The sequence below is a fragment of the Heloderma suspectum genome, chromosome 2 (genome assembly GCF_057233095.1).
Source record: "Heloderma suspectum isolate Gila_16-S chromosome 2, 16-S_ref, whole genome shotgun sequence".
Lineage (NCBI taxonomy): Eukaryota > Metazoa > Chordata > Lepidosauria > Squamata > Helodermatidae > Heloderma > Heloderma suspectum.
In genome coordinates this window covers 395,967,443-395,994,166 of record NC_139459.1, presented here as the reverse complement: position 1 = coordinate 395,994,166, position 26,724 = coordinate 395,967,443, and the positions used below count along the sequence as shown (strand labels likewise).

Below are 26,724 nucleotides of genomic sequence, written 5' to 3'. Positions count from 1 at the left end.
TGGCACAAGGTTGTACTTCTTCTGGTGCCAGGTGAAGACCTTTTCATTCTCCCAGTATTTTCGCTTCCTAGTCTTTTAGCGTTGGTGTTTTAAATCTATATTTGAAATCTCTGCATTGCTGCTAGGTTTTATTCTGGTTGTTATATTGTGGTTTTAATGCTGTCATATTTTATGTTTTTTACTGTGTGCTTTTTGGTTTGGATTTTTGTGAACAAAAAAGAAATGAAATACATACATACATACATGTTTTAGAAGTCACTTTGCCTCCCCTGACTTCCTTACGTAAGAAATTGAACCTTGCTAAGCATTAGAATAATAGAATCACAGAGCTGGGAGGGCCATTTAGATCATTGTGTCCAACCCCCGGTCCTTGTGATGCACCCTTGAAACTTCTCACTGATCAAAGAAGTGGGGTGAGCATAACAATATTTGGCATGGGGGGTGCATGCGATTTAAAGAGCAGAAGACACATGTAGTCTGTCCATTCTGATCCCTGCCCAATCCATCCTCCGAGGGCATTCCTTGGGACTCACTTTGTAAAATACATTATGGATAGTAAAAGACCAGAACTGCGTTTAGAAATACCTTTAACATTTCTTCCATGTGAAATCAACTTACATCCCCATGCCAAAAAAGGGAGACACCGAAGAATGTTCAAACTATCGAACAGTAGCACTTATTTCACATACCAGGAAGTTAATGCTCAAGATCTTGCAAGGTAGACTCCAGCAATTCATGGAATGAGAATTGCCAGATGTACAAGCTGGGTTTAAAAAAGGCAGAGGAACTCGAGACCAAATTGCCAATATCCACTGGATAATGGAGAAAGCCAGGGAGTTACAGAAAAAACATCTATTTCTGTTTTATGGACTATTCTGAAGCCTTGGACTGTGTGGATCATAACAAATTGTGGCAAGGTTTTGGTGGTATGGGGATACCAAGTCATCTTGTCTGCCTCCTGAGGAGTCTGTATAATGACCAAGTATCAATGGTAAGAACAGACCACGGAACAACAGACTGGTTTAAGATTGGGAAAGGAGTACGGCAAGGCTGTATACTCTCACCCTACCTATTCAACCTGTACGCAAGAAAGGTGCATGAGCATTAAAGAGCAGAAGGTACTTGTAGGCTGTTAATTCTGATCCCTGCCCCTTCCACAACCTCTAGCCACCCCCCAATCCATCCTCCAAGGTCCTTTCATTTAACTCAGTTTGAGATATCAATTATGGATAGTGCAAGAAAGGATCCAAGTTAAGAACCGCCTTTAATAGTAGATTCATAGAAAGCGTGTCGGTGAATCTTTGCACCACACTATGGGCTGCCCTTTCCTCAAGAGTCACCCACCTTCCCGAATGGAGATGGTCCCTCCTGGGCATGCAGCACAGTTGTAGCAGCACACGGGCTTTCCTTCCTGAACCACCTTGACGAATCCAGGGCGACAGCTTTCCACACACCTGGAATGAGGCAGGGGCTAAGCAGAAAGAGAGGAAGCATCAAGGAAAATGTGTTGTGCTGATTCTCTATAGAAAGGAGATGCACAGCTAGAAAGGAAACCATGGTCGTCAAGCCTCACATTTTATTTATTTATTTTATTATTAAATTTTTTATCCCCCATCTGGCTGGTCACCCAGCCACTCTGGGCGATGTACAATGTACAATAAAAAGTATAAACCAATAAAATTCTACAGTAAAAACATTTTCTAAAGTACCCTAACCCACCCCAAATGCCTGCCTGAACAACCATGTTTTTAATGCACGTCGGAAACTCATTAAAGAGGGGGCATGGCGGAGTTCCCTAGGGAGGGAGTTCCACAGAGTAGGGGCCACCACAGAAAAGGCCCTCTCCCTCATCCCCACCAGTCTAGCTGTCCTGGCTGATGGGACAGAGAGAAGGCCATCCGAGGCTGATCTTGTTAAGCGGCCTGTCTGGTGTTGCTGGAGGCACTCCTTAAGATACGCTGGACCGGAACCATATAGGGTTTTAAAGTTCAAAATCAACACCTGGAATTTGGCCTGGAAAACAACTGGTAACCAGTGCAACTCCTTCAGCACTGGAGTGATGTGATCTCACCGGCAGCTGCCTTTAAGCAGGCGAGCCGCTGCGCACTGCACCAGCTGCAGTTTCCGAACCGTCTTCAAGGGTAACCCCATGTAGACCACATTACAGTAGTCTAAACGAGAGGAGACTAGGGTATGTACTACCGAAATGTAGATTTGATTTGCAGCCTGAACAACAACAACAACAACAACAACAACAACAAATAGGTCTACTGATGTCCAAATGAAATGACTGCATATTCTTCTCCTGTGTCCCCCATAAATCCACTTCCCTCCCTTTCCTGTCCAATTTAGACTCTAAGCTCATCAGGGCAGGGACTTGTGCTCTTGCACCCTCTGACGTGCCATGCAAACTGATGACACAATATATATGAATAAATTCTTGAAGCCCAAGTGTCCCCCAGTCTGTGTTCCAAGGCAACACTTCTGATCCACGGCTGGGTATCAAAGCTTGGAAAAGACCCTCCTCTCTCTGAGGTCTTGAAGAACTGCTGCTAGCTGGAATTAACAGGCATTCCAAGACAGCCCCACATGGAGCCTGTTACAGTTATACGAGCTTCAGTGATGGTCAATACAGTGAAAGGAACGTTTTTCCTCACCTGGTTGAGCCACGTGGGCCACACAAGATCATCCCTGTTGATGGAGAACTTTTGGTCTGGGGATCCCTGTCTTTCTATACTCCCAAATTTCACTCGCAACACAGACCTGTTGGGAAACACAACCCAATTCACGATGTCAAAGTCAACTGCCAGCTCTCTGCTTTTTTCCAAATACACTCTGCCCATGGAAGCATTGTAAAACCGGGAGTTCTTCAGGAAAGGGTGAAGCTAGAGTGGCAGAGAAAACACCAACATTTAAGGACACTGGAAACCCAGTTTGATATCTCGCTTCTGCCCATTTCAAGCTTGTGTTTCCCTCTTATCGTTCAGGGCTGGATGTCAATCATTTAAAACTCTCCAAATTGGTGGCCACCACTACGTCCTGTGGTAGCCAATTCCATAGTTTAACTATGTGCTGTGTGAGGAAGTCCCCCCTTTTATCTCTCGAGAATCTCCCACCCATCAGCTTCATGGATCACCCCAGGTTCAAGTATTTTCAGAGAGGGAGAAAAATGTCTCCCTGTCCACACGCTCCACACCATGCTTAATTTTACACCTCGATCATGTCTCCCCTTACCTTCCTTTTCTCCAAGCTCAACAATCCTAGCTGTCCGGAGATGATAATCCTAGCTCGTTGGGGAGATGCTCCAGCCCCTTGATCATTTCAGTTGCCCTTTTCTGCACGTTTTCCAGCTCTACAATATCTTTTTTTAGGTGCGGTGACCAGATATGTACACAGTATTCCACGTGTGGTCGCACCATAGCTTTGTACAGGGGCAGTAGTCATAGAATAGTGATAGAATAGTAGGGTTGGAAGGGGACTAGAAGACCATCGAGTCCAACCCGCTGCTCAGTGCAGGAAAAAAGTCAAAAGCATCCCTGACAGATGGCTGTCCAGCCTCATCTACAATGCCTCCATGGTGCGAGAGCCCACTACCTCCCTAGGTCATTGGTTTCCATCAACATGGAATCCAATTTTGATATCTCACTTCTGACCATTTCAAGCTTGGGTTTCCCTCTTATCGTTCAAAGCTGTGTGTGTCTTTTTAACATTTGGAAAGGACCTGATTTCATTCCTGAACACCCTCAGCCTGCTTTAGCAGCTTGGGAAGTTAAAGCTATTAGACATATAAAGCGGTGGTGAGATTACTGAAAGCTGGACCATCTTCCATGGCCCTCCACAGGTCACCAATAAAAGGCAGGAAATACTCTCCTTTTATGAACCTTGGAATCCTATACCCCTGGGAGTAAGTCCCACTGGATTTCTTGCGACTTTCCTCTGAGTATACACACATCATATAAATGATATAAAGAGAGAGACATTGCATTTCTTGCCTCAGGCAAGATTGTACTCAGATTGTACGAGTTGATTTAAACAATGCCCCCAACACACAACTATTATTGGCTTGATAGAAAAGCATGTGGGCTCCAGCATCAACCATTCCACAGAGAATGGTAGGAGAGAGGGAGGGGCCGGAGTCTCAACAGTGCAGGCCCAGTCAGGAAGGCTCTAAGACAGCAAGCACAGCCTCCCTTGCCCAAGAGAACTCCCATGTACGTATCTGGTGGGAGTGGGAGTCTTATTCCCACAGTGGGGCTTTGGGAAAGGCCCAATGCAGACAGAGATGTATCAGTGTAGAGTTGTGCCAATGAGGGCAGGCTAGGACCAGTTGTGCTGTGTCCTCTGAGGCCATTGTAAGGGAGCAAAAAGGGGGACCCAGACAAGGAGTATCTCAGTTGGGGTTGTTCCATGAATACGCAACATCTCACCTCCCTGCTACATTTGGCATTTTCTGAGAGTGTAATCCCAAGACAACAATTCTGTAATTGCACAATGGATCATTATGATCATGCAGAGATAGCAGTGAGGGAAAAGGGAATACCTGCCATGGCTGTACCCTTTGAACGTCCAGCCTGTATCCCCTCTTGGATCTGGAGGAATAGGCAGCATCTAAGGCACGGGCCACAGACTGGATGGTGCTGTAAATGATGTAGCTATCTAGAGACAGTATTCTATCAATGTCCACTTGGGGCAATAACTTCAGTTTCTTAGTCTCTGGGCATCTATTCCAGCCTTTCAGATACAATTTATGCTTTGAACTGGAACACTTAAATGCTTTCGTCACAAACTGCTTCATAATAGACTTGTAAAGCAAATAATCATTGTATTTTGTTCTTTTCTTTGTGCGGATAAGGAAGGAAAAAATGCCATGGATGTACTGGGAACTGAATTCAGTATTTATCAAACCCAAGGTGATATCCCACAAAGCTGTTATGATCCAGACTTTCCCCACAATCGGTTTCACAAATTTTTCAGCTACCTGTTGTACAGTGTCTATTTCATATAAAAAAGAGGGACTCTCTGCGTAGTGAACAAAAACATTGACTTGTCTCCACTTGATGAACAAAGAAACCTGGAACGGGACTTTGCGTGTGAGCAGAGCTGGAATGGTCTGTGAGAAAACAACACAAACATGGTTCCTGATGAGCTCAGGGGTCAAAGTCCTTATGAACAAGGCCCCATTCTTTGTGTCTGGAGCAAAGAGCATGGTCATCGTCCACCTGAAATGCAGGAGAAGTTTGGTAATCTCCAGGTAGTGGGTTCCTTCTTCAGGAAACGTTCCATAGAAAAAAGGGAACTGAGTCTTAGTGTTCTGGATATGAGGCACAAAAGCATAAGTGACCTATCAAAGAAAGGAAGAGAGAAATGCTGTATTTTGTTACAGATCAAAGCTCCAATGTTGGTTACCACACATGGCTTTGTAATGACTGGGAAGATGGTTGTCACCAGGATGAACATTCATCCCACCCTTCAACAGGAAGACCACATGGATGGGGACAAGAACTTCCTGCTCACTCTGTCCATACTTCCTCTAGTGGTGCAACTGTGAGTTGACATCAGCGCAAAATGAGCACACTTCTGTAAACCTCAGTCATTCTTCATCAGATGTGGCTGAAATCTGGCCATGTTATGCCTCTTAGGAGGTAAGTAGGGATGGATGGATTTAACTGCATCCACGCTCACCAGGTGCTCACCAAATCCTCACCGCCCCCTGCCCCCAGCATGCTTCTGGATGGCCTGACAAGCATCCAGGAACCATTTATGCCTCTAATAGGTGGCTTTATGGCTGCCATTTCCATAAAAGGCATTTTACGCAGAATAATGAACTGCCATTTTTACGCAAATGGACCAGGTGGCCATGTGGTGCTTATTGGGCCATCCAGGGGCTCACATTGTAAGCAGGGGTGGCCTCCTGGCAGGGTCCATGGGCTCCAGTCCACCAGGCCAAGCAGGCTGGAGTCCCTTGGACTCCGACCTTGTATTGGATGCCTGCCACATCCATACAGGTAAGTTATTTCTGCCAAACTTCACAGCAGTGGATAGAATTATTTTATCATACATACAATTTGCAGTGATGATGATCGCTTTCTGGACTATAAGCATATGAATAAGAACAAAACTACAATGTTAATTACATGACTTTCCCTCAAATGCAGGATTTTCCTTTCACAAATAGAGCCCCTGTTTATGAAATAGTGGCCCATCTTCTAATACAGGTTGAGACCCTCATGGGAGAGGGTGCTGGGGGGGTTAACCCTTTGTGCCCTCCATGAATCCAGATCACACACCCTCCAGCCTTATAATTTTGGGGGGAGGGGAAGTTACCGTTGAAGCTCTACAGAGACGTTCTTAGTCTTAAAATGCCCCCCCCAAAACACACACACACCTGTGGGATTTTGTAGATGCTCAACATGGATGAGATTTGTATGGAGATATCAGAGTTGGACCCTTCAAGTACAGCCAACAGCTGATTCCTTCTTCCACACTTGTAGTTCGGGACGTGTGCATGCCCAGTACAGAGCAAGTCCACCAAGGCATCAGAAGTCGTTCTCGGATTGAAATAGTTGCCATGGATGTTGTAGCCCAGGGTGATGTTGGATAAGAGTCTGGGATTGTTGTTCACATCATGGATGGCAAACAAGAAGGATAGGATCTTCAAGGTATCTTTCTCTCCTTTCCTGAAAAATAAAGTGTCACATTGTCATCCTCTCTCCAATGAAACAGAAACATTCCATTGTTTCTTCTCTGACTCCACAGGCCTTTCAAGGGATTATACCATCATAGCATTATAGAGTTGGGAGGGGCCTTGGAGATCACCCATTCCAACCCCCAGCTCAATGCAGCCTCCGCAGTGCAAGGTGCAGCATAGAATCCTATACATGAGACCAGCGTGTCCTGTTAAGCCCCTTCAGGAAAAGGAGCATTTTAGAATGTAAAATGGTAATTGAGGTGGATAGGTGGGTTATTCTAACCCATATAAGTCCAAAAAGTTTAGACATATCAGTCCAAAATGTTCATGATCTAGGAAAAAATGTTCATTTTATATACCCTGCAAATTTAAGGACAAATTGGTGAAATGTGAAGGGGAAAGAGCAGTTTAAAGACCAAAAAAAAAAACCCTCTCTCTGTCAAAAGTAACTTGGAAAAACATTTTGGCAACCACTCTGTAGTCACACTTCCTGAAGAGACCACAGGTTTTTGACCTGAAACAATGATGACTTTCTATTGGTGGGAAACTATTATTTTGGGACGCCCCATTTCATTTAGTCTTTCAAATATGTTGTTGTTGTTTTACATGTAATGATAGACAAGTGTACCCCACGGGTATATTTTTCTTTTAGAATTCTGAGAATATTCTGCACATGCTCAGGAAAGGAGCGAGATAGGGAGCAGCCACCATTGTCAGGAGTTACCAAACTGCCATGTAGAAGGAGGAAATCCCACTCCACTTAATGGGGGTGACACCCTAGTAATTGTGTAATTTGCAGCCCAAGAATATGGGTTATTATACTCTGCAACATTCCTACATGCTCCCTTGCCAGTGTGCCATGTTCAGTCTGTGCTTCATTGGCAAATATGAAAGGTGCCATACAGCTCTTTGGGTTATTTATGTATTTATGTATTTATTTATTGCATGTTTATCCCTCCTTTTTTCCTCTTGCAAGGACCCCAAGGCAGCGTACATAATCCTCCTCCTCTCCACTTTATCCTCACAGCAACAATCCTGTGAGGTGGGTTGGGCTGAGAGTCTCTGACTGGCCCAAAGTCACCCAGTGAGCTTCTGTGGCTGAGTACAGACTAGAACCCGGATTTCCTGACCCCAGGCCAACACTTTTGCTACTAGATCACACTGGTGTGGGGTTTTCTTTGTCCTACTCAGCCCCAGTATGGAAAGCAGGACACAGACTTTTTCTGAAGACGATTCAGAGGATGATTCAATGGTGGGGGCACAACTCACACATTTACTAGTGAGCACCTCTACTTGAAAGAATGAGGATTTTAACTCTCACTCATTTGAAAAAGTGGAGACACCATTCCAGAATAAAAGCTTATATTAGAGACATGCTCAAGAACCTTCCCCTTTCAGCACCATGATGTTCAGTTTGCAATTTATCTGCAGATACTTAAGTTGTATACAGCTGTTTCCACTGGGGAACCATGCAAAGGAGATCCAGCAAAGGAGATCGTTACCTTGTCGTGGTGCTGGAACTTGAGCACCTCAATGTGCCATGAGCTAAACCGCAAAGGGACACCCAAGATGGGAAGGTCATGGCAGAGAGGTCAGACTAGTACGATCCCTGGGGAAGGTAAGTGCAATCCACCCCAATATTCTTGCCGTGAAAACTAGATACTTAAGTTGTATACAGCTGTTTGCTGGTCCCAGGCACTCCATCCTCCCCATCTGGATTTCAGCCTGAAAGACCAAGGAAAAGTGTGGGTGCCTGGAGGGTCAGGTGTAAGAAGGACAATTTGTGACCATATTTTGGCCACCTAATGCGAAGAGAAAACTCCCTGGAAAAGACCCTGATGCTGGGAAAGACTGAAGGCAAAAGGAGAAGGGGACGGCAGAGGATGAGATGGCTAGATAGCATCACGGATGCAATGAATATGAACTTGAGCACGCTCCGGGAGAGAGCGCAGGACAGGAAGGCCTGGCGTGCTATGGTCCATGGGGTCACGAAGAGTCGGACACGACTGAACGACTGAACAACAACAACAACAGTTCTGTCCTGAAAGCAGGCAAGCAGTGAATTGATTTGCCTTCTATAAAATTTAAATTATAGTAAATATTTCTAAGTATGCACATCTATTTGCACATAGAAATTCCTATGTCCAAATTTGTGCCATCGCGAATGCCATGGGCCTGTGCCCCAGATATTTTAGATATTTTATGTTTAGCACTGCCCATGAAACACACACACAATATAATTTTAATAGATGAAAATACTTGTCGCCTCCATCGTCAGCATGATAGATATCTGAAAACAGTTATCTCCTCTTGAAACTCTCTACTCCAGGTTAAATATACCTATTCTTTCAACAGTTCCTCAAAGCACTTGGTTTCCAGAATGACAATTATAATCATGGTAGGCAGTGATGGAGGCGGCGATAGAGGGGATAGCAGTGGTCTGCTACAGTTGTGTCTGTTCACATGTTTGGAAAGAAAAGTGGATGTTTGTTCTAATAAAGGAAATGGCAGAACCATCTCTTTGTTGTTGTTCACTGTTGATGTTGTTCAGTCGTTCAGTCATGTCCGACTCTTCGTGACCCCATGGACCATAGCACACCAGGATTTCCTGTCCTCTGCTCTCTCCCGGAGTGTGCTATCATATATTTCACACACTTGAAATTTGAGAAGGGGCCTGGCTAGCTGCAGCTTCTGACATAGCAAGCTGTCCTTTAGTGTTGAAGCATCCCCTACATCTTCCCCCAAAGGCAAAATGCAACAGCAACTTACCCAGTACCAGAGAACGGGGGCAGTCCCTGGTAAGTGGGGATAAATGGAGCTCATTAAATCAGTTCTGAGTGGAATAGCAGTAACCCCATAAAGCACATCACTTACGTGTGCGCGTTGATCTTGGGAGGTGTGTCGAATGGGAATTCTTCAAACAGAATACGTCTTGAAGAGATGATTCCACTAAGGAGGTGGTCTCCTGGCCGGTAATAATTCTTCGGGTGAAGTCCACTCCCTTTCAAAGGAAGGAGGCACTGTGCCTTCAGCTTCCCACAGGTAGCGTGGGGAAGCAACAGCAGCAGCAGAATCATTCTGGGTGCACCTGGTACAGCCTCCATGTTTGGTCCTGCTACTCACAACAATTTAGAAGAACAATTCAAAGATGCCAAAGACCTCTTCAAATTGCAGGCTTCGGTGGTTCTCCTAACTGAGATGGAGCCCAGCCAGCCAGGGCTTTACATCTGGGGCGGATGCTAGGAAGCTCAGCAGCACAGCCCCTGCCTGCCCTCCTTGCGAGAACTCCGTGGCCCAGGAGGCATTTATGTGAGCCAATCCTTTCAGCCTGGGATGCAAGACATCACTTCGTGTTGCTCTTGAATCTGGTGTTTATGCCATTGGACCCCAAGGCAGCCTTTGGAAAACTCCCTTGAGGTTGGGCAAGAAGCAGCAGCAATCACTATGATTTTGATAATTTGAAAGGGAAGAAGTTGCATCACCTCTGAAACTTCCTGAACTCTTTCTTCATCTCAAGGAGAAGGTGCATGACTGGAGAACAAACATGCTTGTGTAACCCACTGGTATATTTTTCTTTAAGAATTGAAGAAGAATTGAAGAATTGACTGCCCACTCTGGAGGCATTCAAAACGAGGCTGGACAGCCCCCTGTCAGGGATGCTTTGACTTGGATTCCTGCATTGAGCAGCGGGTTGGACTTGATGGTCTTATAGGCCCCTTCCAACCCTACTATTCTATGACTGTATGATTCTTTGAATTCTGAGGAATATTCCTGCACATGCTAAGTGAAAGGAGTGAGATAAGGAGTGCCACCTTTTTATCCAACTCCGTATTGTCTACTCTGTGAGGCGTGGGTGCATCTTTAGGATGTACTCAAAATGGGACCAGCAAAACACTTCCTGACATACCCCATGTTGACCCCCATCGAACTTGGAACGATGAGGGCAGGCTGGAAACTGTGGGGGAGCTTACAGCAATCACACTCGGGGGCGTTGCAGGAAGCTGCAGGTCTCTGACCATAGGTTACAGACAGGGAGATTCACAGTGTCCTAGTTCCCCTCAGCCACTCTCCAAGATGGTCTTATAAGCCCCTTCCAATCCTACTATTCTATCATTCAATGAAACTATACACACCTTAGATTTTATTCACTTATTTCACTTTTGGCCCAATCAAGTTGAAAACAGTTCTGATGAAGGAGCTCAGGCACACCAAGGTCCTTGTTACTATGCCCCTCACCATCAGAGGCTTTTGTGTATTGATTCATAATTAGAATGGCCAAACTAACGTGACTTGGGAAGAAGCCCACAGAATTCAATGGATTTTTCTTTTATTCAGGTGTGCAGAACTGGTTTGGGTTGGTTGGAGGTGAGGGGGTGGGACTCACCCATGTCTGGGAAGGAGCGGATGCTGATCTCCATGAGCTGAGTGTCAAACCCCTCCACTTTTCATCCCTGCTGCTACCTCCAGGATAGAAGGTAGCAGTGGGGATAAGAGGCAGAAGGATTCACCTGCAGGGGCGGAAGAGTGGCTGCTCAGCACCATAAGTGGGACTGACCCTGTCCCTGCAGCACAGAAGCAATGAGCCAAGGAAGACTGCGTCCTGTTCTGGACACCACACCTAAAAAAGGATATTGCAAGCTGGAAAAAGTGCAGAAAAGGGCCACGAGAATGACCAAGGGGCTGGAGCATCTCCCCTAGGAGAGAAGGTTACGACAGCTGGGATTGTTTTGCTTGGAAAAAAGGAGGGTAAGGGGAGACATGATGGAGGTCTACAAAGTTAGGCATAATATGGAGAAGTTGAAGAGGGAGACATTTTTCTCCCTCTCTCAAAAGACTAGAACCCAAAGGGGTCATCCCATGAAGATGATGGGTGGGACATCCAGGACAGATACAAGGAATTACTTCTTCACACAGCGCACAGATAAACTATGGAATTCCACTTCCCCAGATGGAATCAGGCACCCAGGCTTTCAAAGAGGGTTAGACCAATTCCTGGAGGAAAAGGCTACCCAATGGCTACAACTCTGGTTGACGATGTGCTATCTGCAGTACCAGAGGCAGTGAGCCCATGTGCACCAGTTGCTGGGGAACATGGGTGGGAGGGTGCTGTTGCGCTCATGCCCTGCTTGTGGGTTCCCGGTCGACAGCTGGTTGCCCACTGTGTGAACAGAACGCTGGACTAGATGGGCCCTTGGTTTGATCCAGCATGGCTTCTCTTATGTTTTTATGTTCTTATGTTCTTATCCATGAGGTCTTGAATGAAGGGGGTTCTGTTAACAATGAACCCCCAAAACTAGGATCTCCTCGAAACATATGCCAAAGTTTTGTGCTAGCTCTGTGCAATTTTGTGCCACAAATCCCAGATTTTGTGCCAGTAGCTGAACTGTGAAAATGACATTCCCTTAGGTGTGGCATAGCAAATGATTAAAAAATAATCCACATTCTCATATCTCCTCAAAACCTATGCCAACTTTTTTGTGCTAGTTTTGTGCCAGTCATATCACCTCTGAACTTGTGCCAGAGTTTGTGCTAATTTGTGCTGTTTTTTGCCATGAATCCAGGGTTTTGTCTTGTGCAGGCATGGAAACAGGGAAAATGAGCTACCCCTCTGAGTGATCTGTCCAAGGCTGAAAAATCCGCATTGTCATATCACCTCCAAACTGGGGCCAACGTTTTGTGCTAATTGGTGCAATTTTGTGCCACAAATCCCCAGTTTCACAGCAATAGTGCAAACATGACATACTCCGATGTGGGGCCTGGTGAAGGCTGAAACATCCGCATTGTCATATCCCCTTTTGCCAAAGTTTTGTACTCATTTCGTCCATTTCATGCCACAAACCCCCAGTTTTGTGCCAGCACCAGCAGTGTGAAATCTGACTTTGAAGACTTCTTTGTCTACCCATTCCTCCAGATCTCCCCCACCACCCCAATTTCACTGCTTCCCGGCAATCTTCTTCAAATTCAGTCTTCAAATTCAGATTTCAGCTTGGCCATTTTGGAAAGGGTTCTCCTTCTCCTTCTAGTTGTTGTTGTTGTTAAATATTCCTCTTTTTGTTTCTCAGAACTCTTTTGGGAGATGTTGGCTGCAATTCTAAACCCACTTACATGGGAGGAAGCCCCATTGAACCCAATGGGGCTTACATCTGTGTAAGGATGCATAGGATTGAAATATTCCCTGTTCCTACTTCCTAGTTCCATGACTGGCTGAGCTCTGGAGGACTGTGGATTTCAGTTTCTTCAGGAAATGTAAGAATTCTTCAGATTTCCCTGAGTTATTGCCCGTGTCTGGTGTTGTGATACTTTATCTACTTTCCTTCTTTCCTGTAGGGATGATGGAGAAATCTGTGGTGGAACGGCCTCCCACCCTCCACCACCCCTCGAAATCGCCCCAGAACTAAACTTACCTGGGGCTCCAGCAGCAGCGGCAGCTCCAGCAGTGGCTCCGGCGGTGGCTGGTCTCTCGGCCAGCTGCTGCGGCTGCCATTTGCGAACTGCGAAGCTGCCGAGATAGGCTACCTAAGTATTTACATAGCCTGGAAAAAAACAAAAAACAGGCGTAATATTTAAAAAAACAGGCGTAATAAATAAAAATATTTACGTGGGCTAAAACCGCGAAAAATAGGGAACGGAAATGGCGGCCGCCATAGCCGCCGCCATTTGTGTATGCTGTGTTTTTTTGTTTTTGGTTTTGCTTGCCGTGATAGGCTACATAATACTGACGTAGCCTACCACAGCAGCTTCGCAGGAAGCAAATGGTGGCCGCTATGGTGGCCGCCATTTGTGTCCACAGCAGCCCATCCACGGAGCGGAGCCGGCCCAGGGAGGATTCCGGGGGAAGGGACGGAGCACCTCCCCCCCACCGCGAATCCAAGCTGCAAAAAAGTAAGTGACTTTCGCACATCCCTACTTTCCTGGCTGCTATTCTCTTGTCAATTGCATTTCTATTCACAAAGAAGACTTCAGATTCACATTTCAGCTCGCCCCCTTTGGAAGGGATGCTCCTTCTCATCATCACCATCACCACCATGTTCCTCTTTTTGTTTCTCAGAACTCCTCCAGCAGATGTTGGCACCCAATCCTGTACAGATAAAGGACAGGCAGGTAGGGCTGTCAGAATTCCGCCACGGATCTCGGTGAGGCCAAATGCCGGTGCATTCGGCTCCCCAAAATCAGTGGCAGAACGAAGCCCCCCCCGCCCCCCCTACCCCGCGAAACGGGCCTGGAACACAGCACCTACCTGCTGCCATCCACGCTGACTTGCGAATGGCAGCCGTGTCTGCGGTCGCTATTCTCTTCTTACATATAGCCCTGATAGGCTACATAAATACTTACATAGCCTATTATGGCTAACGCAGGGATGCCATTTGCACCCACCGCCATTTGCGTACACCGCCATTTGTAGCCACTGCCATTTGCGTACACTGGGTTTTTTTCTTCCTGCCGTGATAGGCTACGTAAGTATTTACGTAGCCTATCATGGCTATGAAGAGGAAGCGAATGGCGGCCACAGGATGGCTGCCATTCACAAAGCAGCAGGGATGGGAGCAGGTAAGTGCTCCGTTTCACGCGCCTTTTGTGGGTTGAGGGCAGCGGGGACTTCATCCCGCGCGCCTTTCGTGGGTTGGGGGGTGCAGGGGCTTCGTTCCACAACAGATTTCGGGGGGCTGAATGCACTGGCATTCGGCCTCACCAAGATCCATCACGGAATTCTCTGACATCCCTACTCAGCAGCCCAGGCCCAGCCACCAGTCGGCCAAGGAGTGGGCACTCTGGGCAGGGTGTGGGGCTGACGACCAGGACTCCTGGCACGGCCAGCATAATAGGGATATACGAAAGAGACTTACCTTGTGAGGATTATGTTGATGGTGGGGGGGGAGGCGTTCCATCCCTCCCCCCGGAATCCTGGCCGGGGGGGGAGTCACTCCGTTCCTCCCCCCGGAATCCTCGAACGGCCGGCTGTGCCGCGCGGCAGCTCCGCGGAGCAGCCAGCCAGGCCCTGTCTGGCCACGCCAGAGCTGTCTGCAGCCGGATTTCTGGCCGCGGAGGGCTCTGGGTAAAAAAACAAACAAAAAACAACCGTGTACGCAAATGGCAGCGGCTATGGCCGCCGCCATTTGCGTTCCTTCTTTTTGGCCATCTTAATCTATGTAAATATTTATGTAGACTATGATGGCGAAAATCAAGGGGAACGAAAATAGCGTAGTGGGCGCTATTTGCGTCCATTTTTCAATCACTGTTTTAGCCTACGTAAATCTTTACGTAGGCTAAAACGGCAAATCAAAAGGGGACGCAAATAGTGCCTGCTATGCTATCTGCGTTCCCCTTGATTTTCACCATCATAGTCTACGTAAATAGTTACGTAGATTAAGATGGTAAAAAGAAGGAACGCAAATGGCGGCAGCCGTAGCCGCCATTTGCATACGCATTTTGTTTTTTTAAAACCCACCCCCAACCATGATAGGCTAAGTAAAGATTTACTTAGCCTATCATGTCTTTTTTTTTTTTTTTTCAAAAGCCTGGAAATGGCGGCAGCAGCGGCAGCCAGTCAGAAGACCAGCCGCCGCCGCCGCTGAAGCTGCTGCTGGAGCTGCTGCCGGAGCCACCACCGCCCGGAAGATCCACCCCAGGTAAGTCTCGTCCCAGGGGGGATCTGCGGGGGGGGGGGATGGCAGACTGTTCCGCCACAGATTTTGGGGGGGGGGCGAATGCACTGGCATTCACCCTCACTGAGATCCATGGCAGAATTCTCTGACATCCCTAATCATATAGCAACGACGTGCACAATTAAGTGGATTTACAGATTATATTATTTTTTAAAATGAGAGTAAAAAGCGGTTTTATATCATTGATAAATTTTATATCATTGATAAATAAAAATTCGCCGATTTGGGGGGGCCGAATGCGTTGGTGCTCGGCCCCCCGAAGATTCGGGGAGAAATTCTCCACCATCCCTACAAATTTGAACTTAAAAAATCCAACAACAAAACAACACAGCTTAAAACAACACTGCTTAAAAACAGTATACAACAGTCAGTGAAAGGAACAAGAGTTCTAGAAAGGGAAGGTCTGCCAGAATAAGAGAGAGTTTAATGCCTGCTTAAAAACCTTCAAAGAGGTCAGCAGGTGCTTTTCAACAGAGGGAGGAGTTTGCAAACTTAATATGCTTGCTAAATACGAGGTGCTGTTCAGGTTCCAGGTTGTACAAAGGGCAACTGAGATGAAGGTGCAAACAAGAACTTGACCAACCCAAAGAACCAGCTTTGACCAATCAAAAACACATGTCCACACCACAGGTACTCTCAGACGGGCAGCTCCTAGCACATATCTATCATTGCTCTTTAGCTGTAAGCTACAAGTGGAATCTCAATTGACTGCCTACACTTCAGGGGATATTGCACATTTTCCATGTGTACATCCTGCTACATTCCATCCACACTAGTGGGAGTGACATAACCAGGTGTGCAAGGAAGGGAGAGGCAAAATGCACCTAAGCAGCTATATTGTTAATCACTACTCATATTTTCTTTTCCCAACTAGCTTTTAAAAAAATCAACCTCTTTAGTTCTGATCATGAGATGCCCCTTTGTATTTAGATCAGGCTTCAGTACAATGATGTAGCACTTGGGAAGAAAGATACAGCACAACAACCCACCACTGGAGGCCAAGATGGAGAAGAGCTGCACAGCTACCATGTATTTGCCCTTGGTGCTCAGGTAGGTGGGCACAAAGGACACCCAGACACTGCAGAAGACCAGCATGCTGAAGGTGATCAGTTTGGCTTCATTGAAGGCCCCAGGCAGCTTCCGGGCTAGGAGAGCCATCATGAAGCAGATGGCAGCCAGGAAGCCCATGTAGCCAAGGGCAGTATAAAACATGGTGACAGACCCCTCATTGCATTGCAATAGGATTTCTACAGGCTGAGAGTGTATGTCGGAGTCAGGGAATGGGGGAGAGATGACCAGCCAGATGGTGCAGATGACAACTTGGACACTGGAACAGGAAATGACGATGGCATTTGCCAAACTCTTCCCCAGCCATCTCCTCACCCTGTTCCCTGGTTTGGTGGCCAGGAAGGCCAGCACCACAGTGATGGTTTTTGTCAACACAGAAGACACAGCAACAGAGAAGATAATGCTGAAGACCATTTGCTGAAGAAGGCAGGTTGCTTTTCTTGGTCTGCCAATGAATAGGAAGGAGGACAAGAAGGTAAGCAGGAGGGAGACGAGGAGAGTGTAGGAAAGGTCACGGTTGTTTGCCTTGACTATTGGTGTTTCTAAGTATTTGATGAAGATTGCTAACACAAAGCCTGTGGTTAAGGACAAGAATAGAGCCAAGGAAGCCAGGATGATCCCCAAAGGTTCTTCATAGGCCAGGAAGGTTACAATCTTGGGGATACATTGATCTCGGTCCTTGTTTGGACGCTGATCTTCCGGACACTTGGTGCAATAGTCTGCATCTGGAAACAACAAGAGGAACCAGTCACTGGTGGAAGACATGCTTTCCTTGCAGGAAACTCCTGCTTCACCCCTGCACATCTTCAGCCAACTAGGATATCAAGCAGCAAGAGTGTGAAAGCCATCTGCCAAAGACACAGAAGAACCACTGCCAGTGACTGTAGGCAGTGTTCGCCTGGAAGAACCGTTTGATGTGAGTGAATAGAAGGCAGTTTTTACATGTTCTAATATCCGTGGGGTGGCAGGAAACTCAAACCCAAGAATGTTTGAGAGGGCAGGAATCAGGGAAAAAATATATTTGTGGTTTTAACTGTTGTGAACTGCCCAGAGAACTTCAGCTATTGGGCAGCATAGAAATGACATAAACAAATGAATAAATAATACAAATTTGTCTATTGAATTTAATTGCACACTTCCTTCAAGCTGCTCTGCATCATATACATGTACCTATCCCATATTATCCTCACAATATCCCTGGGAGGATGGTTTGGGTGAAAAATAGTGACAGCTAACGTCACCCCATTCTACAATCCATGGATGAGCAGGGATCAGAACTTGTGGAATAAAAGAGCTGGAAGGGCCCTCCAAGGTCCTCTAATCCAAGCCTCTGCAAATGCAGGAAGTCCACTGCCACAGGATCCCAGATAGGTGTCCCTTCAACTCTGCATAAAGATCTTTAACACAGGTCCACAACTTTCTGAGGCAGTCTGTTCCATTGTCAAACAGCACATTCCACCAGGAAGTTCTTCCTGTTGTTTAGACGAAATCCCCTCAGGTTTCTACAATCCAAAACCAACCCTGAAGCTACTTCTTTGCTGCTCTAATGAGTTCAAAGGGACCTCATAGGTCATGAAGTTCCAATACACTTCCAGAATGTGGAATTCTGCACAAATCTTATCAACCTTACCCTGCTTAGTGATTCAGGAATTATTTTGTTAAAGCATGGTAAAAATGGCTCTGGAGATTAAGCCAAACAGATCAGGGGATGTATTCTGATCGCTACAATAACTGGCTAGTACCGCTAATAGCTTTCTCTCCATACATTTCCCTAATCTGCCTTTACAGCCACCAAAGTTGGTGGCCATCCCTACATCTTGTGGTGGGGAATTGCATAGTTTATTGATGTGCTGTGTAAAGAAGACACTTTCATATGCCTCTTCCATCTTCCCCTTTAACCATTTTTATTAAGTGAGCTGCCCCAAAGATTGGGACTTTTCCACACAGGGGAGTTGCTCCAGCCCCTTGATCATTCTGGTTGCCCTGTTCTGCACTTTTCCAACTCTACAATATCTTTTTTGAGGTGTGGTGACCAGAACCCTACACAGCATGCCAAGTTTGCATAATGCAGTTACGATGTGGGCAATTTTATTTTTGATTCCTTTTCTAATTATGCCCAACATGAAAATGGCTTTTTGACAACAGCTGCATGCTTGGCTGACATATTCATTAAGCTAGTTTCACTTCCATTCTCCAGAGCTCTTCCTTAGTCTATGGGGAAACTCAGATGTAAAAACTGTTAAGAAAAAGCATCGTTGTGGTCGATGTGGACAGATCAGTTGATTCTTACCTTGGATCAAGTAGTGGGTGCTGACAAGGAGTCTTTGTCGTTCTCAGCTTTGCGTGCCAAATACAATGTGCCTGCTATGGCTCGATGGCGATACTTGCAGTTGCAATATTTGTTAGAATCGAGGTCTGGCCCTCTGCCTATACAGCTTCAGAGTCTCCTTCACTTTTGGAAGCACTTATTGCAGCCAATCAGTCATATATTGGAGGCCACTCACAGCGTCCAGGCTGCATGGTGGAGTAGGACGTAGTGTTAAAAATCTTCTCCTTTCTTGGAATAGAGCTAGATATAATCCTGCTTAGTATATATGGATGGAAGAACTTCTTCTCTTCCCATCTTGGCTACAGGAGGAAATGTTTTGACTCCCTTATCCAGCAGACCCACATACATACCACTTGGTGAGAAGCCAGCAATCTTACTAGTGTACACACTGTCGTCTTTATGTAGAATCTCTGCAATTATGAGACAGTATTTGAAATTGGTGATTATATGGGCTGTGATTTGTGTTTCTTTTCCCACTCATGAGGGCCACATTAGGTTCACTTGCTGGATCGTCACCTTGTTGTGGTGAGTGGGCTTGTGTGTTCCAATGAACCCTGTGAGCGAAGCTGTCAGGAGTCATGTACTCCCAGCAGGGTTACCCATGGCGGTAAGGTCAAGGGGGAGGAACCAGACAAAGAATGATCCAAGAAAGTCCTCAATGGCAGAACAGGCGGAAGATAACAAGGTGTATGTTACAATGGCTGAGAAGACGGATGAGGGCTGCAGCAGATAAAGGACCCCCAATTGTCATGATATCCATGCCATTGGATTAGAGCCTTTTTCTGCGAAGACTGTGTGTGGATCATTGTGCACTGATCTCCACACATAAAACAAATTCAGGCATAGGCATCTTCCATCTAACCCAAACAAAAGTCCCATGGCGATCGGTGATTAGCAACAGGGGCAGGACTGTGAAATCCAGAAGCCCCTAGTCATGGCCCAGCATATGGGCAGTTGATACAGACTCAGTCATCCTGACTCAAGGACCGAGGCAGTTGAGTGGTTCGGCAGCTGTATCCATGAGTCCTATTTAGGATCCACTCTGCTCACCCCGCATGGGGAAGGGACTAGAAAAGGTGCGTAGTAAACGTAGTCTGCCTCATCCTCCCCGACTGGATTACCACGTCCAGTGGGGTCAACATTTAGCAGTCACAAAAGTCAATTGAACTTTGGAACATGGAATATACGGACACCGCTGGACAATACAGACAGTGAATGCCCTGAACTCAGGACTGCCATCATTGCAAGGAAGCTGAGATATTTTAACATTGACATAGCAGCACTACAAGAAACTCGAAGAGCAGGACAGGGACAACTGAAGGAAGAAAAAGGAGGTTACACCTTCTTTTGGAAAGGACTGCCTTTACAAGAATGACCAATACATGGAATAGGCTTTGCTATTAAAAATGATCTTAGGAAGCTCTTGTCAGAAGTTCCTACTGGCATTAATGAATGACTCTCAGCCCTCCAAATAAAACTCGCCAAAAACCAGCAGGCAACTATTCTAAGTGCCTATGCACCAACATTAGATGCTGATGAAGACATCAAAAAAATTTTTACTCCCAGCTGTACACCATCTTATCAGAGATACCTAAGGAGGATAAAATCATCCTCCTGGGTGACTTCAATGCAAGAGTTGGGCATGAGAAGGAGTTGGCAATAGCAACCAGAATGGAATTCTACCTCTGACTAAATATGCAGAGCATAATCTTGTCATTACCAACACACTTTTTCGCCAGAAAAATATTTTAAAAAATCATGGAAGCATCCTCAGTCGAAGCACTGGCATCTTCTAGATTATGTAATTGTCCATGCGAGAGATCATGGTGATGTACTCCTCACTAGAGCCATGATGACTGCTGATGACTGTTGGACAGGCCATCGATTAATTCGTTCCACGATGGCCATTATGATTGCCCCTCAACGTAAGCTCCAAGGAAGAAAACAAAAGCATAAAATGAACACCCAAGCCTTTCAAGACCCTATTAAGTGAGCCTGCTTTCAAACAACTCTCAAGGAACATTGACTTATGGAAACCCCTGAAAATGTTGAGGAACATTGGAATAAACTGAAGACTGCCATTATTGCAGCTTGTGAACAAACTATTGGATACCCAACTAAGAAACATCAGGACTGGTTTGATGAGAATGATAGGGAGATTGAACATATTATTGATAAGAAAAAGAAAGCTTTCCAAATATGGCAAAAAGACATCAACTGTACCACTAAGAAAAAAATCTATGCCAGTGCAAAGGCTGAGGTCCAAAGAAGAACCAGAGAACTTAAGAACACCTGGTGCCTAAAGAAAGCTCAAGTAATCCAGCATTTTGTAAATGCTCATGATGCACAGGGCTTTTTTAATGCCACAAAGGTCATCTATGGACCAACAAATTATGGCACAAACTCCTTACACTCAATAGATGGTGCTGAACTTCTAAAGGACAAAGAGTCTACTGCACCATAAGGGAAAGAGCATTACCACAACCTTCTTAACTGTAATTCTATTGTGGCTGATGAGGTTTTCTCACAAATCCCACAAAAACAAACCAGAGATGAGCTTGCAGTATCCCCTAGTTTGGAGGAAGTCAGTAAAGCCATTAACCAAATGAAAATAATAAAGCTAGTGGACCCAATGGGATCCCTCTTGAAGTCTTTAAAGAAGATGGGCCTGAGGCTATACAACAGCTCCATAAGCTCATCAAAAAAAATCTGGATGAGGGAGGAGATCCCAGCAGGCTTCAAGGATGCCATAGTTATCACTCTCTGTAAAAAGGGTATCTCCCTTCTAGCTACAGCAGGCAAAATCCTGGCAAGGATTCTTGCAAACCCCCTTATATTTATCTCAGAAGACATCCTCCCTGAATCCCAAAATGGTTCCTGCCCTTCCAGGGAGACAGTGGATATGATCCTTACCGCACGACGGTTCCAAGAAAAATGTAGGGAGCAAAACCAACTCCTGTACATGGCATTTATTGATCTGACTAAGGCCTTCGACACTGTAAATCATGCTGCTCTTTGGATCATTCTTCTGAAAATAGGATGCTCTAATAAATTTGTAAACATCTTGCGGCTCCTCCATGACAACATGATGGCATTATCATGGCAACAGTCTTGGATAACAATGGCTCTCAAAGTGATCCATTCAAAGTGGGATCTGGCGTTAAACAGGGATGCGTCTTTGTGCCGACTTATTCGTTATCTTCATCGCTATGATTCTACAACTTGTTGAAGGGAAACTTCCCACTGGTGTAGAAATCATATATCGAACAGATGGAAAACTTTTTAATCTTAGTAGGCTGAAAGCAAAAAGTAAGGTAATAACAACCTCTGTCATAGAACTTCAATATGCTGATAATAACGAAATCTGCGCACACTCAGAGGAAGATCTCCAAACTACCCTAAACATCTTCCCAGGAGCATATGAAAAGCTCGGCCTCTCGCTTAACATCAAAAAGATGCAAAGTGCTTTACCAGCAAGCACAAACCAATCCCTCTGAAGCACCATCAATCCACCTTAATGGCGTGATGCTGGAAAACGTTGATCATTTTTCTTTTCTTGGCAGACATCTCTCCACAAAAGCCGACATCAACGCTGAAATTCAGCATCGCCTGAGCTCTGCGAGTGTAGCATTCTCCCGAATGAAGCGTATAGTGTTCGAGGATAGGAACATTTGCAGGGAGACCAAAATGCTTGTTTACAAAGCCATTGTGCTACCAACCTTACTGTACGCCTGTGAAACATGGACCATCTATAAACGTCATTCCCAACTTCTCGAAAGATTCCACCAATGCTGCCTCCAAAAAAATCTGCAAACTACTTGGCAAGATAGACCAACTAATGTCAGCGTACTGGAAGAAGCAAAGTCCACCAGCATTGAAACAATGATTCTCCAACATCGACTTCGCTGGATCGGCCATATTGTTCAAATGCCTGATTATCGTCTTCCAAAGCAGCTATTCTATTCCCAACTTATGAATGGAGAATGGAATATTGGTGGACAGCAAAAGAGATTTAAGGATGTTCTTAAAGCTAATCTAAAGAAATGTAACATAAGCATTGAGAACTGGGAAGCTCTAACTCATGAGTGCTCCAGCTGGAGGTCAGCCTATATTAAAGGCGCTATGGACTTTGAAGAAGCACGAGTACAGAGCGAGAGGGAGAAACGAGCCCAGCGGAAGGACCGTCAAGCAAACCCTCACTGTGACTGCCTTCCACCTGGAAACCTCTGTCCTCACTGTGGGAGGCTGTGTAGATCCAGAATCAGCATTCACAGCCACCTGCAGACCCACTGCTAAGACTCTGTCTCTGGAAGACAGTCTCACTCGGTCACGAGTGATCGCCATGATGATGAGGTCAGAACAAGTCTGGGACAGGGGTATTGCAAAATTTGTGCAGCCTGGTATGTTGTTGTTGTTTATTCAGTCAGTCACTTCCGATTCTTTGTGACTTCATGGACCAGCCCACATGCCAGAGCTTCCTGTTGGCTGTCGCCACCCCCAACTCCCCCAAGGTCGAATCCGTCACCTCCAGAATATCATCCGTCCATCCTGCCCTTGGTTGGCCCCTCTTCCTTTTGCCTTCCACTTTCCCTAGCATCAGCATCTGCTCCAGGGTGTCCTGTCTTCTCATTATGTGGCCAAAGTACTTCAGTTTTGCCTTTCATATCATTCCCTCAAGTGAGCAGTCTGGCTTTATTTCCTGGAGTATGGACTGGTTTGATCTTCTTGCAGTCCATGGAACTCTCAGAATTTTCCTCCATTATAGATATCATTATTATAAGATGTTTGAAGGGAATACTTGAGGACTGTTTCTAGTTCTTTTTAACCTTCTTTGTAATATTTTATTAAAACCTTGTTTTTAATTGTTTATTAAAATTGTCAGTTTCCTATAACCTATATTGTTTGGTGAACTTTATGTTATTAGCCTTAGAAAGCTGTATTTGTGTGTGTGGGGGGGCTAGGTTCACTCAGGAGTCTTTGGTGAAGGACGTTGGCAAAAGATTTTTGCAAGTCCATATAACAACGTCAACACTCCTGCTAATTCCTAATTTTAACCATTTCAGAGAACTCTAAAAGATTAGTTGGGCAGGACTTACCTTGAGATTGGATTGCTCCATTATTAGAAGCTTATTGTTTACATGAAAAAGACTTTATGTAGAAATTGGCTTATACCGGTGATTTGTAATTGCAGACTAATAGTAGCTACTGAATTTCAGATTTGCATGCATTGAAACATGCATATCTTATTAGTGTATATATTCATAAAACATAGTATTTATATATTATTGGGACTTTGTATTTGTGGTCTTGACTATTGTAGGAAGACCCTTATTGGGTGTATTTGCATCTCTGGTATTGTTTTATTTATTTATTTATTTATTTATTTCATTTATGTCCCATCTTTCTCCCATCATGGAACTCAATGCCTACATGTGGTTCCCAGGTGGTCTCCCCTCCAAGCACTGGCCAGACCCAGACCTGCTTTGCTTCAGCAGTGTGTCTGCTTCACGTGCCTTCAGACCAGGCCCTGGGACCAGACCATTGTACTTCTTGTGCTGGAGAATTCTGGACAGAACATTCACTTGATTGACAGCACCCAATACTGCCATGCAGGGCATGGCCCTGGCCTGCTGTTCATCATACTAATGTCTGAACAACCAACATTGCTGTGTATATCTTCCTTTCTTAAGGCAATTAACAGGTAAGGGCCCACAGGGACTAGGAAATAGTTACAGTCTGTTCTGGGAACTGATCGCCTTCTTGGGAAATCTTCATGTCCTCCCTCCCTTTCCTGAGAGGAGGAAATCTAAGGGCATCTCTACCCCAACCTAAAATCCTGCATTTAAAACAGGGCTTTCCGCTTCTGGTTTAAATGCAGGATCACAACGACTCCCTTTTTCATGTGCTTCCTTTCCCCCCACCCTTTCCCTCCTCCTTCTCCCCATATCAGATTCTTCCATTATCTTTCATTGATTTCACTCCTCTTCTTGCCTCTATTACTGTTTTCTCTGTGCCATGGAAATTGAGCATGATTTCCTTCTGCATAGGTTGTCTGGGTTGGGAGTTGGAGGCACTGCATTGCAGTGGATCCACTCCTACTTGGATGTCTGATTCCATAAGGCGGTGCTGGGGGATTATTGCTCTGTGCCATGGCAATTGTGCCATGCAGTTCCACAGGGCTCTGTTTTATCCCCCGTGCTGTTGAACATCTACATGAAACCACTGGGGGAGGTTATCTGGAGGGGTGGGCTGAGGTGCCATCAATATGTGGATGACACCCAGCTCTACATCTCTTTCTCATCAAAACCAGGTGAGACAGTGGCTGTTCTGAATCAGTGCCTGGGCACTGTAATGGGCTGGATGAGGGCCAATAAACTGAATCTCAACCAAGACAAGATGGAGGTAATGTTAGCGGGTGGTTCATCTGCCCAGCAAGGTGATATTCGACCGGTTCTGGAGGTGATTGCACTCCCCCTAAAGGATCAGGTTCGTAATTTGGGGGTGCTCTTGGATCCAGAACTGTTACTTGAGTAGGGGTGTCAGAGAATTTATCGCCGAAACTTCAGGGGGCCGAGTGCCAACGTATTCAGCCCCCTGAAGTAGTTTCAGGGAGAAATTCTCCGCACCCCCCCTGCCCCCCGCAGCCCCCCCCCCAGATGGGACTTACCTTTCCCGAATGTCGCTCCCGGTGGCGGGTCACAGCGGCGGTTCGGCGGGGCTTCAACAGGGGCGGGGGCGGCAGCCAGTCTTTCGAACGGCTGCCGCCGCCACCATTCCAAGAAAAGTAAAAAAAAAAAACCACCCCCGTGATAGGCTACGTGACGATTAACGTAGCCTATCACGGCTAGATTTGCAAAGTCAGCCGTGATAGGCTACATAAATCGTCACGTAGCCTATCACGGGTGACTTAAAAAAAAAAAAAAGCGCGTACGGCTAATGGCAGCCCCCATAGGGAGCCGCCATTAGCATTCCTTATTTGGTTGCTGTAGTCTACGTAAATCTTTACGTAGACTACAGTGACCAAATAAGGAACGCGAATGGCAGCTCCCTATGGGGGCCGCCATTTGCGTACATGCTTTTTTTTTTTTTTAAGTGACCCGTGATAGGCTACGTGATGATTAACGTAGCCTATCACGGCTGACTTTGCAGATCTAGCCGTGATAGGCTACGTAAATCGTCACGTAGCCTATCACAGGGCGTTGTTGTTGTTTTTTACTTTTCTGTTGAAGTTCGCGGCCGGGGAGACGGGGCGCTTCTCCCCAGCCTGAATTTCGGCTGGGTGAGGTGGGAAGCCTCCCCCCCCGGCCTGAACTTCAGGGGGAGAAGCGAAGTGCCTCCCCCCCACCCCGAAGCAAGCTGCGAGACCAGGTAAGTGACTTTCGTACATCCCTATACTTGAGGCACAGGTGAACTCAGTGGCATGGAGCACTTCTTATCAGCTTAGGCTGGTATACCAACTACGCCCTTATCTGGACAGAGAGAGCCTAGCTACAGTTATCCATGCTGTGATCACTTCTCGTGTGGATTACTGCAATGCATTCTACAGGGGGCTGCCTTTGAAAATGGTCTGGAAACATCAGCCCATCCAAAATAGGGCAGCGAGACTGTAAACAGGGACTGGCCAATGAGATCACATTATGCCAGTACTTTTCCAGCTGCACTGGCTGCCAGTCCATTTCTAGGCCCAATTCAAAGTGCTGGTCTTAACATTCAGTGCCCTTAATGGCTTGGGGCCAGGTTACCTGAAAGATCGCCTCCTCTCATATGTTCCTGCCCAGAGCCTAAGATCATCCCCAGCAGTCCTTCTCCATGAGAACCTGCCAAAGGAAGTGAGGCCCTTCCTGCTGTGGCCCCCTGGCTGTGGAATAAGCACCCCAGAGAGGTTCACCTGGCACTAGGTTGTACTTCTTGTGGTGCCAGGTGAAGACCTTTTCATTCTCCCAGTATTTTCACTTCCTAGTCTTTTAGCGTTGGTG

The 26,724-nt window shown here is 46.0% G+C and overlaps 1 protein-coding gene across 2 annotated transcripts; it reads right to left on the bottom strand.

The window, feature by feature from the left end:
* Positions 1 to 1,246: 1,246 nt before the first annotated feature.
* LOC146356535 (vomeronasal type-2 receptor 26-like) lies at positions 1,247 to 25,534 on the bottom strand. 2 transcript variants are annotated; one of them, XM_084841260.1, is made up of 4 exons: positions 25,416 to 25,534; positions 13,093 to 13,221; positions 2,658 to 2,763; positions 1,247 to 1,471 (listed from the first exon to the last, which is right to left on the bottom strand). In XM_084841260.1, the coding sequence occupies exons 2-4, from the start codon at positions 13,170 to 13,172 to the stop codon at positions 1,337 to 1,339; spliced, it is 321 nt and encodes a 106-aa protein (XP_084697386.1). In that variant the 5' UTR covers positions 13,173 to 13,221; positions 25,416 to 25,534; the 3' UTR covers positions 1,247 to 1,336. The 2 variants fall into 2 exon arrangements, with proteins under 2 accessions (XP_084697386.1, XP_084697385.1); XM_084841259.1 differs by lacking the exon at positions 25,416 to 25,534 and adding an exon at positions 14,533 to 14,711.
* Between the last annotated feature and the right edge of the window lie 1,190 nt (positions 25,535 to 26,724).

What these genes read in the sequence shown, in the direction of transcription:
- LOC146356535 (XM_084841260.1), bottom strand. Translation starts at nt 13,172, where the DNA reads ATGGCAGCCGCAGCAGCTGGCCGAGAGACCAGCCACCGCCGGAGCCAC. An exon ending in CGCTGCTGCTGGAGCCCCAG is followed by an intron (nt 2,764 to 13,092) that starts GTAAGTTTAGTT and finishes GTTTCCCAACAG; the next exon opens with GTCTGTGTTGCGAGTGAAAT. An exon ending in GGCCCACGTGGCTCAACCAG is followed by an intron (nt 1,472 to 2,657) that starts GTGAGGAAAAAC and finishes CTTTCTGCTTAG; the next exon opens with CCCCTGCCTCATTCCAGGTG.